Source organism: Pteropus medius, unplaced genomic scaffold (genome assembly GCF_902729225.1).
Source record: "Pteropus medius unplaced genomic scaffold, Ma_sr-lr_union100, whole genome shotgun sequence".
Classification (NCBI taxonomy): domain Eukaryota; kingdom Metazoa; phylum Chordata; class Mammalia; order Chiroptera; family Pteropodidae; genus Pteropus; species Pteropus medius.
Genome location: NW_024342470.1, coordinates 726,188 through 744,581, shown reverse-complemented (window position 1 = coordinate 744,581; position 18,394 = coordinate 726,188). Strand labels below are relative to the sequence as shown.

Sequence of the window (18,394 nt, the reverse complement as noted above, 5' to 3'; positions counted from 1 at the left end):
CAGTAAAATTTAAAAATGGGGAAAAAAAACCTATGATGTGAAGCATTCAAAATCTGAGGACTAAATTGTATCTGTGATGTGAATAGACCTTTGTAGATTACATGTACACATAACAAGGAAGACCAAAAAGAAACAAGGAGAAGACACTTAAGAGATTTATTTCACTGGTAGGAGAACAGCTAATTATTTTTCATTTTGATATCAATTAAATTATATTAAAATATTATATGCGTAATAAGCTTTATCAAAGAAGACTACAGAGTGAGAGGGGGAAGAGTGAGTAGAAAAAGGGCACACAAAAAGCTAACTAATTGACCTTCTAAAACTCCAGATGATACCTGCAGTCAAGCTGTAGTTCATGTGATAATATGAGGGTGACATTGCCAGCAGAGATCTCCTTCACTGAACCAGTCCTGGAGAAAGTGCTGCCTGGGAATCTGTCTAACTAGCCCAACAGGTTATTCATCTTGGGCCAGCCCTATACCTCCCTCCCCCCTCTGCAACTCTCAGTGTTCAGGCTGCTTTTACCTGCTACATAAAACACCACAAGCTGAGCAGCCAATCCTACCTTCAGGCAGGATGGAAACGTAAGAGCTGTAACCCTGATATAAAAAGGGGTTTTAACACATGAGCCCCGGTAGAACCCTTGGGCCTTTAGCCCCACGCACCCTTACCTGTTGAAGCATCTCTTCAGCAGCATTGAGTTTCACCTGGTGTCCTTCCAGACACACTTCCAAGTCCCGAATCTTCTCTCCTTGGGCTTCCACTTGGTCTGTGAGGACACTCACCTGTCCCGGGAAATAAAGCAATGTTGAAAGAGCAGGAATAGCTCCCTGCAAGAGGTGAGCCGGGAAACCACACCACTGATCCTTACATAGAAAGAATGGCTTTTCTGTTCGGCCGGTGGCAGGTGGGGTAAGTGTCCCGCATGAAGGAAACCCCAGTTGTTTTCTTACCTTGCCAGGGTGTCTTGGCCACCGCCTGAACAATGTACGTCACGTTTCCTGCTCTCAACAGACTCAAGGGAAAAATACCCGACAGCCACGGTGCTGCCTCTGGGCTGGACTCTTGCTCTTATTCCTCTTCTAGAGCTTACTGGGGCAGCCCCGACCTCAAGGCATATCTCAGCTGGCTTGCCAGGGCTGACACTTCATGTGGAAGAGCAATCCAAGCTCCTGTGGAGACTAACCAATGACCTCACCTCTCTCATAAGGGTGTGCGGACTGCTCACCTATCAGATGAGTGTTCTGAAGCAATTAAGGAATGTGGGACATAAAGGGCATGTATTAGCACTGACAAAACTTGGCTCCGGAAAGGTTTTTGTGTTTCACAGGCCAAAACATGACTCTAAGTCATAAATATACACAAGCCACATTGCACTTGGCAGGAAAAAAGTCATCTTTCTGAAGAACACTGAGAATATTGGAATTAATTAATAAAAATCCATTTATAATAAGTCACTTATATTATACCCTAAATATATACTGAAAGGATTTTCATAGCCTTCTCTATTAGCAAACTGCCCCAGGATCCTTTCTTCCTTTTTCTTAATTAAAAGGTGCCTCAGAGCAGGAAGGTAAGGAAAGCAAATGGGTGACCTCCTAAAAATAAAGAAATCAATGCCTGGTAAATTGAAATCAGACTCTTTTGGTTTTTAACCAATGTTTGAGTCATTTCCATTTACGTATAGATGATCCTAAATTATTTCTTGGTATGTAAAGGAATGAGATAGCTGGATCATGAAACAGTTAATGTGAATTCACTTATGAGTGTTTAAATACACTTTATGAATTATAAAGCTCCCCTTTACAGAGGCACTAATCTAAATTAATATGGCTACTCTCCGCTTTCCTTTTTTATGTTCCCAAGTGATTAATAAATTATTGAAACATATTCCTGAAAGCACGGTATGCTAACTTTTCAATTATAATTCGAAAACAGACACCTGCTGCCAAGTAAGTCCAATTTAAACACAAACCTTTGTGATTTCTTGGTTTGTTTTTTAATCCTTCTTGTCCAATGCCTTCAGCAGCCTGGCCTTTTCAATTGCTAACTCTATTTTCAAAAAAGGTAAGATTCCGGGGAGTGGCCTTTGCCCCTGGGTCCCAGAGTTTCTCTTTGAGAAGGATATGTTATGGTTAATCTTATTATGAAGATTAACACACATAGTCTGCATAGGGCCTCGGGGCCATATGTTGGTGGTACCCAAGGGAATAATCTGTGGTCTCTAGTATTCTATAACTTGTAGCTCAGCTGCATAGAAGACTCAAGATACACATGGCTGCAGAGTACTTATGAACTTCAGTGCTCACTCTAAGCATTACGAATGGAGAAGTGTAGAAAATTGAGACGAGATATATAAAGATCCTAGAATTTGACCTTTATTCAACACAAACATGTATATTTTTAAGCCTGTACTACATGCTAGGCATATTTTGGACAGTGGAGGAAACAGAAAAGTGGAAAAAAGAAAAGAAAATCCTTGCCCTGAGAACTTACATTCTAATAAAGATATAAAAGATTTTGGTTTTATTCATTTTAACTAATCCTGAGAACTAAGTATTTTGTTCTGTGTGATTTCCCTTGCTCTTCTATGAGTAAACCTAGGAAAGCATTCAAGGCCAAGGGCCCTAATTAATTCAGTCTGGCCGACCTGCCCTGTGAATTAAGCAAGAGGCCCTAGCATGCTGATGGTAGTTCTAACGAGCTCCAAGGGGCCACTATGGAACAGCGGTGATCACATAAGAGCAACTCTAAAAGTCTGTCCATAAGCTCCTGGCAGAATAGAAACAGCCAGGATCCACTTCTGACTTTTCTGATAAGCAGTTTCCCAATTGTGTTAGGATTACTTAAATAAGGATTATTCAAGAATTTGGAATTTTAAAAACCATGAACATCAAAGAGATTATCAAATAGGACTTCTTTATTAAACTGTAATCCTCTAAATAGGAATGTGTTATTTTAGCCATAAAGATTTCTGGTTCAAAGGTTTACAGTTTAATACTATTTGCTGCAAAATTCTAAATAGGACACTCATTAATCATGATGGCCTTGCAAATTACACATTCCTTAAAACGTCTGTGCTCTATCTAATGTGCTATCTAATCTGGCCCTAGCTACCTCTCTGAAGGTAGTTTCCACCAGGCTTCTTCGCATAACTAGCCCCTGCCACATGGCCCCTTCCTGTTAATCCCACACATCCGGCATACTCCTATCTCAGGGTGTAGGCCGGACCCACCACCTCCTCCGCCTGGAATATGCTTCTCCAGGTAACCAGATGGCTCCCTCCTTAGCTTCCTTCAGGTCTACTGTCAGAGAGACCTTCCCTGACTACACAGTCTTTATCCTGCTCTATTTTTCTCCATAGTATTTATCACTGCCTGAAACATCTGTGAACTGGTTTATTGTCCACACACACACACACACACACACACACACACAGAAATCAAGGTAGAACGGGACCATTGAATTGTTTTCTTCACTGCTGTATCCACAGTACCTAAAACCAGTGTCTGCCAAGTTGTGAGGACTTAAAGATTTTTTTAATGAACAAATCAATGAAGTGAAGAAAAAAAAGGACACAAAATTATATAATTGTATAAGTCTGAACTTAATTATTTAAGATAGGGGCAGAACAGGAAAAAAAAAAAGGGAGGGACTGAAAGGAAAGGCCAAAATGATAAACTCTTTTTGATTTTCCAAAGTTTCAAAAATAATCATTTATTACTCTTACATTCATAAAATGAAGTGAAATGGAAAAAAAATAAGGTGAAATGGAAGAAAAAATATATACTGCTGCGGCCTCCTAACTCTAGGGCTCTAAGCTAATACCCGTCTTGTCCACCACCCTTCAAGATTTTTAAGGAACTTTGATTGGGCTATTCATCTTATTGTGCTCCAGACTGTGAAACACATACCAGCCCTTGATGCTTGATTCATGCATTTGAGAGCTGACACAGCAAAGAGCCCCTGCCACAACAGGCCTTGCATAAGAATGCTCAACTTTATGTCCTACCAAGGAATGCAAGTTTTCAGAACTGAAACTGTTCCCTTGACTATCTTTCTCCCATGAAAAGTTTTGGAGTTCCTCTCTTTGAAGCAAGAGTCATCAAAGGCTTATTAGCCCATGTTACCAGCTCTAGGGGATTTGTTTTCCAAGTGTAAGTCTAGATCCAGCTCCAGGTGATTTGGGCCTGATCCCATTAACATGCACTCTTAAACCCGTATCACTCATGGCTCTGTTTTATTAGTAACATGAAGACATAGCTTATCATCCTTGCAAGACCCCTGGCCTCCTAAAAGACAAGGCTCCATTAATCAGCCTGGCCAAAGAGCGTGTATAAAGGTGGGTGCTCAGTAATCCATGATAAATAAATGAATATTTTCACAGCCTCCCAAAGCCAAGTCCAGAGTTAAATTGTGCCCCCAGTTACTTTCTGCCTTACTTCAGGAAAAGTATTTCTAAAAATATACACTTTGGGAGAAGGATAAATCCAAAAGAGAAAACCCCTTGTGCTTCTCTCTCATTTAGGGTGGCTGCAGAGTTGGAGGTAACAGATAAGCTGGTTCCCACCAAAAAGGACCCACCTGTAATATGAGGGACTCCTTATCTCCTTCTAGACGTGCCAGGCGTTCCTGATATGTTTCATTACTAGTGGCACCGTGGTGATTTACCTGGGACTAAAGGGAAGAAAAAAAAATGTACTTAAAAGATTGGAAAAACATCTTACCAACTTCTAAATCAAGTATGCATTTTGTACAAACAGTTTCACTGAATATATGTGTAAAACCACCCGAATAGGAAACCACAGGATTTCAAAACTACAAGGAGAACCTGACCAGATGCCATTGATAGCCATGCTTTGAAAGTTGGCAAAACCAGCCCCTGGATGACCTCATCCAAGAAGGCCTCAATGGAGCTCCAGGCCCAGTGGTGCCTGACTTGACTGGACATGTTGGGTCTGGTTTAGCTGGATGCACTGACTGCCAGAGGCACCAATAGCAATAAGGTTCTACTCTTTGAGACTGGGTAGCTGGTACCATTCACAAAGGAACTACGTGAGAACAACTCCTGCAAAGATCTTGGTATCTCTTAACTCTCATGCCAGGGTTCTCAAAAGCCAGGGCACAACTTGTAGCATGGAAGCCTGTCCTGAACCTCATAGTGAGCACGGAGGACGGGAGATACCAACTGCAAGGCCATTCATCTACTCACACATCCCTTCCAGGAGTGGACATTCCCACCACTTTATAAGGGCTCTGGCAGCCAAACTGGCACACTGTGTTTCTGGAGTGTTATAGCTGAGATAAGCAAGCTAACATGAAACATCTTGAGAAGAACCCAAATAACCCAGAGAGATCTCAAAAGGCTAAGCAGAGAGAAAACACAGGAAACGGAAAGTAGCCAGAAACCATGGACAGAGAGAAAAAGGAGATTTGAAAGAGCAGACAAGAGATAGAATCATATAAAACACCCTGAGCTAGAGACAGGTGCTATAGTCACTTTCGGGGTGTGTCTGACCTGGTTGTAGGCAGGGAGGAGAGAGGTAGCTGCTACTGGCCAGATACCACCAAACACTCCCTTCCTATATGCTGAATAGAAGGCTGAAACCAGAGGCCCACCATAGGTCATCCAGGGGCTTGACAGTCTGAAAAGTAGACCTTATTGCTAAGTGGGGAAGTGACAATCATAACAATCTGAGCTGCACCAGAGGAATCAATGCTCCAATATTTATGAGGCAGGTACCTTCTACGCCAGAAGAAAGTCATGATTGTGCAAAAGAAGAGGTTGGAGAGGAACCCAGGCACAGGGAACTGAAAGTAGCTCTCTTCTCCAGAGCCCATTTTCCCACATTCCAACCTTCAGAGTGGACTTTCCAGCCCTCCTCCATTAAGAAAGGGCATCTCCTTTCTTCCCTTGTCCCACCCCTTCTCCAATACACTGTCTAAGTGAGGGCAGGTGGCAGAGCCAGGCCCGGCCCTAGAACATAAACAGGAACCATCCTGCATTCAAGCCTGGAGCCTCAGTTAGGAGAGAAGCACTGGCTACTTGTTGAAGATACAGTTGGAGGGTGAGCCCAGGGGCCATTTCTCAGGGCAGCTGTACCAGGCACAAGCTAGATGGGACACAACACCCCTGCCATGCCTTTGCCTTTTACTCCAGCCTCTTTGCAGTCTGCCTCTTGTTCATTGTTCTGGAAGCTCTTTCACACCATAGACAAAGGGCCTTAACAATCGCAAACAGCTTCTTTGTATTGATAGCAGTCTATTGTAGTTATTTTAATTAATATTCCAGTCCTCATATGGTCAAATACTCCGACTAGTACCCAAGGATATAATTATAACTTACATTTTCTCAGAATACGACAAGAAAAGAGGAAAATAACCCTTAACAGCAGGTCAAGTGCTTTCCTGTCAAAGAGCTCACAGGATGGAGATTTTCAGGGGATAGCTAGAAAAGTGAAACTCTGTACAACCCAACCCCACTGTCAAAGTCAGTGTGTACATGGGGCCAGCACAGGCAGCTGCCACTTCTCCAGCAGGAGGTAAAGGAGAGAAGAACACAGGAAAGATTCCTTCTAATGCAGGGAAGAGGCAAGAGAACTAAAATGTGAAATCAAGCTATCTTCAGAGACTGCAATTTGCTGATCAGCCCTACAGCCAGAACAAGAGGAAACCGGCAGAACAAAGGAAGATTTCTGCTAGGATTGCTAACAAACCATTTACACACACTGGAAAATAGTCTTTAAATCATGCCCTACACAAAATAAACACAATCATTTATTCCCTAAGGCTAAAACCATGGGGAACCAACCTATGGATCAAAGGCTGGAAATTGCCAGCAGGCTTTTCATGCTACATATTCTTACCCTTTTTCATTACATACTCTCATCCTTTCACACTGTATGTCCAATATCATCAAAGGAAAATGAGTAAACAAAGTCTTTAAACTATAATTCATAGAAACTAAGAATGATATATAAACTGAATTCCCTCATGTGTTTTTTCTTGGTCCCTCTCAGTCTTTTCTCTGTTCCTCTCACTGTCTGTGTCCTTCCGAGTTTCTCTCAGGCTCTCTCTCTGCTTCTGAGAGGAGACCACATTCTGTCTATGGCGCGTTACTCCTTCTTTAATAAACTTTCCTTTTGACTCTAACTCTGGCATGCGTTTGAATTCTTTCTTGTGCTCAGCCAAGAACTCTCTCTGGGTGCAGGGCTTGAGCTCTCGCCCCTCAGAGGGAATTTGCCCGGTCCTGCACCACTTCCACAAGACCCCAGCAAGCCAACGTTCCAACTGTGCTTCAGTCCAAGGAGTGCAGTGGGTTCCTCACTGCAATAAGATGCCTACCCGTACAATTGCCCACAAAGACAGTTATTTTTACTACTTGGAAAAAAAAAGAAAAAAACCAGAATCATAAGAAGGTAAGTTGGTGCTATAAGTTCAGTTAATACACAAAATGCCTGGCATAAAGTCTATAACACAGCTAGAAGTAGATCAAAATTCTAGATCCACCTAGCAGCCAAAGGAAAAAAGGAAACACAGTGAATTTTAAAAAATGCACAGATCTGTATGGTAAAGTTAAAGTGACTGCCAAGGAGAAGCAAAACTATTCCTGAGGAAGGGAGAAACTTCTCTTGTTTTCACAGATTATGTTTAATGAGATAAACAACATCCATGATGATAATCTTACAGTAAACCAAGCCCAGTAGAACTCACTACTTTCTTGTGATATCTTCTAAACAGGTTAATGGATAATACGAGCCAAAGGCCAAAGTAATTCTGTGGAGATGAACACAATGTGGTCCAAGCACAATGCTGTAAATATATAGCTAGTATTTAGGTAGGGCTTACCACTCCCCAGGCACTGTTTAGAGCACTTTACATGCATTAACTCCTTTAATCCTTTCCACAACCCCATGAGATGGGTACTATTTTTATTCCTATTATACAGATAAAAGAACTGAGGCACAAAGTGCATGAACAAGGCACAACGGATAATTTGCCCAAGTTACTATATATGAAATTGGCAAGTTTTCCGTTGTTATAACTTAATTGAGGAGCAAATCAAGCACAAAAAATTTCTTTTTATATTGGGATTGAATGAGAATTGACTTAAAATAAAGTTTAAAAATTCTGTCTGTACAGCCATGCCACCCTGAACACGTCTAATCCCATCTGATATCAGAAGCTAAGCAGGGTCGGGCCTGGTTAGTACTTGAAAAGACCGGTTACTGCAGGCATAAAAAAATAAAAAATCAATCAATAAATAAATTTTGTCTGAACCTAAATGTCTATTAATAGAGAAGTAGCTAAATTAGCTATGGTTTATCCATATTATAGACGATTTGCAGCATTTTAAAACATGAGCTAGTATTTTGGATCATCATAAAAATATAATAAATATTAGAGAGTGAAAACAGTACTATCCATAGATTCACACAACGTGATACTAGAAAACAATATTATACAAGTGTTTGCAAGGTTACACAACAACCCTAACAGTGCTCTCTTCTTGGGAAGTGTCTGGGATATGAAAAGTTAGGGAGGGAAGGTTTGATCAAGATGGCCTTTAACCTTAATCAAAATATTTGAGCTTCTTAAAAAACATGTTTATTTTCTTGAATAATTAAAATATATTTTAAAATCTAAAAGCACTGTTCGACTACTTAGAATAGTGGTTCTGGTACTTTTTTCCTCCCATCACAGATTTGAGGGGCACATCCTCCCCTAGCAGTCACAATGGCCCAGATCACAGTGATGCCCACAGCAGAAAGATCTCTCTCTCACCCCAAATTACTGCTCTAACGTAACAGGGCGTCTTCCTCTCATACTGTCTACCAAAATCACTGCAGTTCTCTAGCAAGTTTGAAAGGTATTAAACAGCAGTGAAACAGAGATAACGTCCCAGACATAAGTCTGCCATGTTGCCATCCTTGGTTTTTCGTGGAATATGGAGCCATGTGTTTACACACTCTAAATAAGACTGATAGCTTAACAAAACTGCCATGGCTTACCTAGCAGAGCACAGACCAGAATAAAATGCCACCTCCACTTAGAAAAGAACCTGGAAAGCATCTTAGAACAGGGCCAAGATTATTATTTTAGAATCATCTTGTTGAATGTTAACATTCATCAGCCAAAAGTGAGGATTTGAGTTTAGGTGAATAAATGTATACTCTCTATTCCAGTAATTGGGCAACAGTTTCAATTACTTCCTGATATCATTCTTGCATTACAAAATGGAATGTATCATCAGGGCATAAAAGCCCACATGGTTATGAAAATGTCATTCCAATTATTCAGAAATGTGTTTTAAAAGACAGAGTTAGGACACAGCTCTGTTTTGGCCTAGTTTAAAAAGAATTTGCAGTGGAGTTGCAACAGAATGCTTGGATCAATACTGAGACCATACATCTAGGACCCTGAGTGATTCCAGGTTTGGGAGTCTCTGAAAAGTTTTGTCCATATTCTCTATTTAGTAAATCAGTGATAAAGTGGTCACCCAACTCTCCATGTATGAAGTCAGATTGAGAGAACTATGCTGTAATTCCACTGAGGGGAGAAAATCCAATAGAATTATGAAGGAGGCTACATGCTAAATTTTTATTCCTCTCCACTCTGAGATGGCAAGTGAATTTAAAGGAGAGTTTCTACCCTGTTCTACCCTATTGAGGATGCTCATTCCATTGATGAATATAAAACAGAAAGAGAGTTTTTACTCAACTAATGATGTTAGCCCCTAGGCAGACCTGTCCATTGGACAACTAATGTGTTAAGCTGTGTTATACATCTATTTGATCCAATTTTCTCCTCTTCTGTTTTGATGGTTATTTCTATATGACAGAGGAAAATTTAATGTTCTCATCGAAACTTCCATGGTCATAGCTTCTGATTCTATAATCCAGTTACCTAAAGATATTGAGGGCCCGAGATAGCTGTCCTCTTTGGAGCTGAAGTAGCAATAACAGATTGACATTTATGCCCTCTTGCAGTTTGACTGAAAAATGTCACAGTGAAACATATTTACTCTGTTGTATCACAGAACTGAATTAGGACAATGAGTTCTTACACGCATATTATCAATAACTTAGAAATGTAGTCAAGGTTAGTGAAGCCAAATCACCCTTCCCCTATCAAAGCTTGGTTCTCAAGACACTGGTTAAAATCTTGGGCACAAAGAATTTATCCTCTAAAACCTATATTTGTTGGAGGAAATATAAAACACAGCCCAGAATTGTCAGACCAAGGTCTTCCCCAGGCCTTAAGAGTGATGCTGTTGAGAGTCTGCAGAAACAGAGGCAACATGGTGCCCTGACTCTTACAGATTATGGGTCTGTTTCCAGAAGACCCAAAACGCCATCACTGCCAGGGCTAGGCAGGCCTAGTGTACAACTCCAGCTCTCCATAGCCTAAGGTGGGGCTATTTTCTAAGCCACCCCTAAGCATAAGGGAGAGGCTTCAGGTCCCTGTGGTACCCGCACCTGGTGTTTTATGGTTGAGAGTCAGGGAGTTGAATTAATCGGTGATTAGGACAGCAATGAGAGGATGGAGGAAAGACTGTGTAGTCACCAGGAAGGAAAGACTGACCAGCCAGATTCTAGCATGGACAGAGTCTACACATAAAGGGCAGCTTGAGCTACAAGGACACAAGACTAATCTAAAATGAGTCCTGCCCCAGCCCCTCCCACAAGTCAGTGAATAGAAAGTTTATTCTTGATAAGTTCCTCATGTACCGAGAGTTGAAAGCTAGCAAACTCAAGAAATAAAGTAGGTTTCCATATCTTGGGAGGCACTGCGTTTTAATTTTTTTATTTTAATTTTTTTCCAGTTACAGTTGCCGTTCAATATTGTATTAGTTTCAGGTATATAGCATAGTGGTTAGACATTTATATAACTCATGGAGTGATCTCCCCAAGAGGTCTAGTACCCATCTGGCACCATACATAGTTTTTACAATATTATTGAGTATATATATGTATAGAGTACCATGCTATACTCTACATCTCCATGACTATTTTGTACTGCCAATTTGTACCTCTTAATCTCTTCACTTTTCAACCAGTCCCCCAATACACGTCAGTTTATTCTCTGTATCTATGAGTTTGTTTCTGTTTTGTTTGTCCATTTATTTTGTTTTTTAGATTATATATATAAGTGAAATCATTAACTATCCTAAATGCCCATCAATAGATGACTGGATAAAGAAGATGTGGTACATATATACAATAGAATATTACTCTTCCACAAAAAAGAATGGAATCTTACCATTTGTGAGAACACGGACAGACCTAGAGGGTATTATGCTAAGTGAAATAAGCAGATGGAGGACACTGCATTTTAATTAGGGATGAGATTATCAGAAGATATATAGGCCCAGAAAAAGAACGTTATCATTAATTGCAGAGAACCTCAGACTAGTCAATTTCTCTTTTACATTTCTTGCTAAGAAAAATGAATGGAGAAGGCCAATAAAGACAGAATTTTTGTGAACCCTGCTTTAATGAAATCTATTGTCTGTCTGCCCAGAATAGGCTGGATCGTTACCTTTACTGTAACCACATTGCAAAAGTGAGGGCTGTCATCTTCTTAAGAGGTAATTCTCAACTCCCAGTCACCTGATCCAAGCTTGGCTGGTTGAAATCCTTCCTCTGAATTTTTAAATGTGGGAACAGAAAATGGTGGTAGTGGTGCTAGAAAGTTCTGTAGTTGTCAGTAACCATGTCTTCTACCATGTAGAGGAAACTGATTTGCTGAGTCAGCTATGAAGCCAACATGCACAGAAACACAAATAAAAGCCACAAGGAGAGAGAGGATGGTGACATTCTCATCCCTGGTCCATGCTATCTAGAGGCAGAGATATATTCCCGCCCTCCCTGTTAGTCCCCTCTTGGCCTGTACTGGTTCAAACCAAGTTTCTATTACTTGCACCCAAAAGTCCAGGCTAATGCATTTATTTCAAAGAGTGATTATTGATCAACTGACTGAAATTTACTCCTTTGGAAATAGACTTACAAGAAAGAATTCCTGCTATTTGTATATAGTTCTAAATTAAAAAAAAAAAATCTGCCTATTGTTCAATGATTTGCTTAAACTGGCAATTTTTAAGATGGGGTTATCAGTTCTGAGCCAATTGCAATTAAAACCAGGATTATCGTCAAGGGAAAATGAGGATCTACTTTGTGGCACAGGGTGTATCTGTGTGGGATGTACTAGGATACAAAAAAAAAGGCACCCAGTCTCCTTTGTGTGTGGATTGAATGGCTTTCTATCTGCCATCTGTTGGCCTCCATTCTTATTTCCCATGTAGGGAAATAACAGGGTAAAGACAGGGAATGATACAGATGTGATAGGCCCATGGGCATCAACTGGAGGTGGGGGGATAAGGAAAAATTCGTTAAAACAAGAAATAGGAAGATAAATTAGGGCTAAAAGATATAAAGGCGAGAGGAAAAATAAGTAAATGAAGGGTAATAAGAACATCAAACACCTGACAACCATTTAAGACCTTATGCTAAAAGAATGACATGTCCTACACAGCTGTATACCTGCCAGATCTAGGAGCCAGGAGGCTGAGAGGCAGGTTTCCTGTTCCCATCCTTTGCCCAGCTGGATTTCAAGGCAGTGGATCCCTGGGGATGTTGTTGGGGGACTTCCATACATTTTCAGAATTCTTACTGCACCCTATTCCACGAGGCACAGCCTTCTCTGCAGAGTAAAGGCAACAAGGAATGGCTCTAACCATGTGCAGTCACTGGTAGATCACCTCATCTCAGGCTGCCCACCCTTTAAACGGAGAAAATTATACCTCACAGAGTGACACAGAGGGTCAGTTAGGTCATTATGCATGAAAACATGTGGAAATAAAAGTGAAGAATGCTCTTTATGGCAGGATTCTCTACTATTTCCTCTGTGTAATATAAATAGTTTCTGAATGATTCTGGAAAGACGGAAATCATTTAAATGACTTTGCTTAAGCCAAAAGACCAAAGCAGAGTTAGAAGTTTATCCCTTGTGCTGACAGTTTTAATTAACTCTTTTTATGCAAGAGAACAAAAAGAGACAACATTTCTGATCAGGACACCTGCCAAGTATCTGTAAAGATCTGTACAAACAACCCAAGGGCAATATAACCAAAACACTTTCAGGCTGGAAAGAACAAAATACTGCCTAAGTGACAACACAGAACCCGCTGTTAGCTAAGAGCACTGGAATTGTGCCTGTGGTGCAAAGGGCTGAAGACATGTTCACTTTTCCATTGTCCCTGAAAAGATGCCCATGTTTTGAGTCATAGCTATATGGCCACATTTTTTCCCTCTCTAAAAGCATTTTACTACATACTATAAGTACTACCTGCTATATACACGTTTACAATGAGCACACTGAGAATTCCAATAACTGGATATGCCTAATCATAAAACTTGAATTTTTATGTCTGTTCCAATCCAGAAGTCAGGTCAAACAAGAGCTTTCCAGCCAAATCACTCCCAGCAGCCTCCTCAGAGCCATCACCCTCTGACCTGAGTGACTGGTCAGATTCCATGATGCTTTCTCACTCTTAGCCTGGCCCCTCCACCGTAGTTTTGCTAAGAGAGGGCCATGTTAGGTCTCCACAGAGTTCTGAATCGGATCAGTGCCTGCTGCCATGGCTGTGGGCTGTGCAGAACCCCCAGGAGCATGACTCCTTCACGGCCTGCCTGGCCTCTGCCAGCGAAGCATGCCCTCCACATATGTTTTGGTATACTCCTGGGGATGCTGGGTGAGGGCCACCCTGCAGCATTCCCTGACTAGCATGTCCTAGGAGATCTGCTGTCAGCACTGCACTTCGCTGAATAAGGGGAAAAAGCTGGTTCCAGAACGGTCAAGTGGGGCAGACAAGGGGTCACATGAGCGTGGGAAAATCTTAAGGCAGTCAGCTCCCCAGTGTGACAGCTCTAGCTATCACTGTCCTGTGTCGTTATTCAGAGTCACAGCTGCTTCTCAGAGCTCCTGCCTTGGGGTCGTCAAAATACATCTGCCCTCTTTTATCTGATATCAAAGTCTATCTACAGTCTTTATCAGAGGAAGTATCACCTTTAGTGCTTCTAACAAGCTATAGATTCCAGTTCTCTCAAGATCTCAGCCACAGATATATGCTGTCCCAACCAATCAGATCATATCAAACTATATGATAGCTCTCTGACTGAAAATACACTGAGATTTTGAACATAACACAATGAGTAAGCCTTGACCCTGGGTAAGTCAGTCTTGGGATGGTTCTCCCTTCTTTAACCACTAAATACATAGATGACCTGTGTTTTTAGCTGAATAAAACAACAAAATGTGTACTATTTCTAGGCTGCCTGGTCAAAGGGATCTTATCAAACCCAGAAAACCAATCTTGAGTGAACCATAACTGCTGAGCACAGGGAAGATGTCAAATTCACTACACTTATATTTCAAGTTCAAAAGCACCACTTACATAGAAAGCTTTTTTTGAAACTTGAAAATGAACTTAAAAAAATAAAGGGACCAAAAAAAAAAAAAAAGAAGTAGATCATAGTGACTACAGTCAATTCCCTTTAAACAGCTCAGGTTACCCAACACCAAGGGGACCAAGAAGTAAGACTGTAAGCAGGTGCTTATAAATAGGAAAACCTCCCCCCTAGATTCTTTGGTTAAGGAGTTTAAGGATTTTCTGTCAGCTGTTATAAAACCAACTGTTCTCTGAACCAGTTCTACTTTTTCTAGGTGGGGAATAGTCAGCTCAATCCACTATCTTAGAGAATTAAAGAAGTTTCTGCCAAATGTAGTATGAGTGGAATGCAAATAGATCCTTAGCTGCCAAGAGTCCAAAAAGAGAGATCCTATCCTGACCTTGACCTTCTTATGCCCTCCAACTCTTGGTTTCAATTTTATATAAGGGGAGGCTAAGTGTTGCTGGTGGAGTTGTCACTACCAAATGATCTAAATGCCCACCTTTAGGGAAGAGCAAAGCAAAGTTCATAAAGCAAATTAAGTAGTTTGGTCGATCGAGGTTCATATAAAACACTATGCTTGGTGCTAAACAAATGTTTCCATCTCTGCCATCAAAAAGCTCTGCATTTTTACAGTGAGATGCGGTAAGTACTTTCATAGAATTGTATGTAAGCTAGTAGCAGTGGCATAGGGGAAGGACCAATTGATTACATCTTCAAAGGAGAGGAGATGCTTTATAGTAGAGTCACTACTTGAATGATTAAGTCTTAAAAGCTATGAAGTAATTTTCCCAAGAGAACAGGAGAATAGCATCTTTGGAAAAGAGTCTTCCCAATACAGATAGGCTATCCATGAAGCTAAACAACACTACCCTTCACACATAATTTATAAAGTGATCCCCACAATTAGTCTAGTACCCTAACAACACTACCTAAACAACACTATCCTTCACACTTTCTGGTTTCCAGAACACAGATATCAAAGGATACCTTGAAGACAGTCTATCAGCTCTCTAACCAAGGGGTTGGTGTGATGTACATCAAGGCTCCTAATAGATCATCCCGAGGAGACTTGAAGTGAGAGAAATGCATTTGATTTACCAAGATCTTTTTCCAAAGTTATAGCCTTGGATAAGTTTCGTTCCTGCTAAATTCTCTTGATGAGGTGGCTGGATACATAAAGGACCTACAACACTGGGCTGCAGGAGTAGTGATATTTGTAAGTGTTCTGGTATCTTGTGAAGGGTTGCTATTAAAGCCAGGAAGAGGGTAATAACAGGAGACTCTTTGAGTGAATGTCTTTCCTCATCTTGTCAACAACAATAGACTCATTATTATCAAAAATGCTTCCAGAGACAGAGAGGCAGTATCAGGTGTTGGGGTTGGGGTGGAGGGGTTGCTGCAACTGTTTTAGCTCACCTGGAGGCATTAGAAGTAAACTTCCCAGTGCCTCTTGGAGTGCCCGGACCTTCTCATTTGATTGTTTCATGCCAACAATCAAATAGGCATGAAAGAAAGATCCATAGGTGGAAAATATGGGATTAGGTGAGGGCCACAGCGAGGAGCTGGTCCTTTGGTCACAAGAATGCCATTAACCCCACAAGGTTCTCAGATGGAAATGAATTCAGGGGAATAGAGATGGGAAAGTTTGCTTGGGAACTAGAAGTAAAAACACACTATCAAAGGTATTTGAAAAATGCCTCTAGGGACAAAGCCAGGGCACAGTGGGTTTGGGAGTGACCAGGAAGGAGTAGAGTTAGTGAGTTTTCAGCCTGCTCTTTCAAGATGCCTGATGGCAGTGATAGCATCAGGAATAGTCAATAATGTTGTAATAACTATGTATAGTGTCAGGTGGGTACTAGACTAATTGGGAGGGGGATCACTTCGTAAACTAGATAAATGTCTAACCGCTATGCTGTACACCTAAAACTAATAGAAAATATTGAAGGTCAACTATAATTGAAAAACAAAAATAAAACTAAAAAGATTCCTGGTGGTGAAAGGAAGGTAAGTTACAGCCTGGAGAGGCGAGTACAGAGTTAGAGATTGTTTTTATTTGTTTTTCCCTAAGATTTGAGAAGAAGCATTTCCTTGCCAAGGCAAGGAGCAAATAGGCAGGGAGAAGTTGAGAGAAGAAACAATCAGAGGAACAAAAGAAGGTGAAACAGGATTGGGTCAGGAGGACAGGATACTGGGATAGCCTTGGCCAAGAGAAGAGACTCTTGGCCCATGAAACAGAAGGAGGTTGAAAAATGATGGCTGTGAACATAGTTACATTTTATGATGTTAGAAAAGGAAGATGATTTGTCTAAGTGTGGCTATTTATTTTTATTTTTCAATTAGAGTTGACATTCAATAAAATCAGGTATACAGCAAAGTGGTTAGACATCTACATAATTTATAAAGTGATCCCCCCAATTAGTCTAGTACCCACCTGGCACTATACATGGTTTTTACAACATTATGGACTATATTCCCTATGCCATACTTCACATCCTTGTGACTATTTTGTAACTGCCAATTTGTACTTCTTAATCCCTTTGCCTTTTTTTTTCCAATTAAGTAGGTGGCGACATCAGTTGGGAGGGGAGTATGGCCGAGGTCATCATCACCATAACTAATACTTACAGAGTACCTTCTAAGCACTTTACATATATTGGATTATGTATCCATATTTTACGGTCAAGGAAATTGAATCCCTGGGAGGTTAAATCAACTGTCCAAGGTCACATGGAGTTGAGATATATGAACCCAAGGAGGTGGATCCAGGACTCGTGCTCTTAGCCAACAGAAGCAGCTTTCACAGAAGCTGCTGTCTGCTTCTCCAATTTCCCCTGCAGTCTGACTTGAGTACAAAGCAAGCCAGTGTCTAGGATGCCTGTGTGTCTATTTGTCTTTGCAGCTCTTCAGGCCCAACTGGATCAATGACTTGAGCATCAGATGACACAGAATAAAGCTTCACGTTAGCAGCTTGAGCTCATTCCACATTCTACTGCAGAAACTAAGCCAATTGCATAGAAGACCATGGTGATTCCATTTTCTTTGTGACTTTGGGTTAGAATTTGGCTTGAACACGGAGAACGCCAGAAGCCAGTAATAGTGTGAAGATGCTAACAGTGCTGGGATTTCTGTTCCTGGGAAAAGACTCTGCTTGGAGCTACTTTTAGAGGCTCTTTCATGACTATGTGGGTTGGAGCCACTAGTCTCAAAGCAGGGAAGGTGTGAACTGTTTGTGAGTCAGGCAGGAACCAAACAGCTGAAAGGCAGAGGCCCTCTGGATACCTGTGACTGATTACCTTGTCCCTGGGCTCTGTTGGGGAAGAAACTGGAGGACCAGCCCTGATCAGCTTTCTCTCAGCAATCAGAGCCAGTAACCACTGGGACCTGTGGTTACCCACAGTGCACCAGGTTGCAGCTGTCTCTTCTGCGTCCCTAGTATGCTCTGGTTTGAGACCTTCATCTGAAATGTGAAAAATGGCCTAGAGCTGAAGGAATGAATGGCATAAGATGCAGGCTAGGGGAGAACCGAACTGGTCCCACCTGTTCCTCTTTCATTCCTCCCACCTGGTCATGGCCAGGAGTGGTTAACTTTTATTGAATGCTTCCTATGTTCATGGCCCACTGCTTAGCACTTTACATACTTTATCTTACCTGAGCCTCACAGAACCTGTGTATGGCAGGCACTGTCTTATTCTGTAGATGGAGAAATCCAGGCTTTTGAGGTAATCTACCTAAGATCACATAGCTGCTAAGTGTGGCAAAACCAAGATCCCATGCCAGGCCTTACTTCAAACCACATGTTCTTAACTGTAATAGTACTCAGGATCCCCACCTCCCCGAGGCCGAGGACAAAGTTTCTTTTCCGAGCAAATGCTAACCCTCTAGGTTCTGTGCCTCCTTGACCACAGGCATCTCCCTCATTGCCCCCAAATTCAAAGATC

The 18,394-nt window shown here is 41.3% G+C and overlaps 1 protein-coding gene across 11 annotated transcripts in view; it reads right to left on the bottom strand.

Annotated features, from left to right (window-relative positions):
- Positions 1–18,394, bottom strand: part of PPFIBP2 (PPFIB scaffold protein 2) — a 132,462-nt gene that overhangs the window by 57,318 nt on the left and 56,750 nt on the right. For 8 of the 11 annotated variants that reach the window (XM_039863477.1, XM_039863478.1, XM_039863484.1 and 5 more), the window contains 2 exons: positions 4,588–4,680; positions 675–788 (listed from right to left, as the gene is read on the bottom strand). In XM_039863477.1, coding sequence (XP_039719411.1) covers positions 675–788; positions 4,588–4,680 — 207 coding nt within the window. Of the gene's footprint in view, positions 1–674; positions 789–956; positions 1,258–4,587; positions 4,681–18,394 lie in introns of those variants that run through there. The other 3 variants (XM_039863486.1, XM_039863488.1, XM_039863483.1) reach the window with 3 other exon arrangements.